Here is a 1,570-nt window from a genome sequence, read left to right on the forward strand (position 1 = left end):
TGTCTGCGGCTCTCGGCCTCGACTGCGGCGGCGTCGGATGCGGCGGAGGGCACGTGTCGGAACATGGCCTCGTAGCTCTTCGTCTTGAACGGGTCGTACTTGTCGAGGGGGTGGCTGGAGCGGGCGGACGGGTACGCACGCACATACCGGATCCCCTTGCGCTCGAACACTGCGCGCGTGGCTTCGCCCATCTCTCTCGCCACGGCGCGCATGTCGACGAGGGGCGTCTCGCCTCCGACCATGTCGGGCGGCATCTCCTTTGCGAAGAAGAAGAGGTGCTCGGGCGGCCGCGGCAAGAAGGACATCTCGCAGTGCATCGGCACGACCTTCCACGACTCAAACTCGGACGCGGTGAAGACAAACTCAGAGTTGGTGACGGGCTCGCGAGGGGACGTGCCGAGGTAGATGTTGTCCAGCCGGTCCGTGTACGCCATCGCGACCCGCTCGAACTGCGCCGCCTCCTCGACGGCGAACCCGCGCAGCAGCACGGCCCCATAGGCGTCGAGCCAGCCCGTCACGATGTCGCGGTTACGCTCGACCCACTCGGACACGCGCTCAATCGAGACGGATGGGTCGACCGGCGTCACCACGAGTGGAAACCGGCGCTCGCTGTCGAGGCAGGTGGCGTTCAGGAAGGACGGCACGTCGGCCGGGAACAAGGGCGGGAGTGGATCCGCCGTGCTCGAGAGGTCGTCGGAAGGCAGGTCCATGTGCGGCAGCCATACCTCCACCGGGAGGAGCGGCAGCGCTGCCACGACCGCGGCGAGCAGCGGCCACAGCAGCCAACGATGCCGGCGCGTCGGTCTGCGAACTGGGTCGTCTGGTGCAGCCGGCGCAGCCGGCAGTGTCTCCCGCAGCGTCTCCCGGGACGGCGGCGGCGAGACGAGCGGGAGCGTGTCCATCGTGGTGGTCGGAGAGACAGTTACTTGCTCGTCCTTTTTGCCGAGCTGCTGCTGGAGGTGGGCATTACTACGTTCCATGGTGGGAATCCTGGGTGTCGGTGAGAGCGCAGGCACCGGAGCAAGGGATAAGACCAAGGGAGCAGGCCGTCCGCCTCGATGATCGGTCGGAACTGACCGGAACTCGCACCGATGATGCGACGAAATGGACGATTTTCTTTTTTCTTTTATTTATTTCCTTTCCATCCACCCCGCATACCTAATTGAATCTTCCGCCAATTAAAAAACGGACTTCGCTGGGTAGAGAGGTGTTCCCGGGCATTATAGTCCGCTATATTAATCATCTCGGCGGTAGACACCCCGCGCCTTATCCGCGACACCCCGGAGCGGCCGCACACTGCTCGGTACCCCCCCTCCTCACATCTAAAGCCATCCCTGCTGCTGGGGGGGGGGGGGGGGGTGCGGTGACAGCGTGACTTCTGACTTGCTGTCACGCTGACGACACGCTCGCGCGGGCGCCACCGATCGCGGGTGGTGCCCTCTCCGGTCCGAGCGTGTCGTTGGCGTGACAGCGAGCCACACTGTCACCGCCGCGCCGCCCCCTCACCGCCGCCGCCTGCCGCCCCACCGTCGCCGCCCAGGGCGCTGGGATCGGCGTACGAGGCACCGAC

At 65.7% G+C, this 1,570-nt stretch overlaps 1 protein-coding gene across 1 annotated transcript; it reads right to left on the reverse strand.

The window, feature by feature from the left end:
- Positions 1-53: 53 nt before the first annotated feature.
- Positions 54-1,053, reverse strand: EMIHUDRAFT_460706 (hypothetical protein; the record flags this gene model as incomplete). The annotated part of the gene is made up of 1 exon (XM_005781474.1): positions 54-1,053. A coding segment is annotated over exon 1 (927 nt), but the record flags the coding sequence as incomplete, so codon positions are not given.
- Between the last annotated feature and the right edge of the window lie 517 nt (positions 1,054-1,570).

The sequence above is a fragment of the Emiliania huxleyi genome, assembly GCF_000372725.1.
Source record: "Emiliania huxleyi CCMP1516 chromosome Unknown EMIHUscaffold_2008, whole genome shotgun sequence".
NCBI classification, from domain to species: domain Eukaryota; phylum Haptophyta; order Isochrysidales; family Noelaerhabdaceae; genus Emiliania; species Emiliania huxleyi.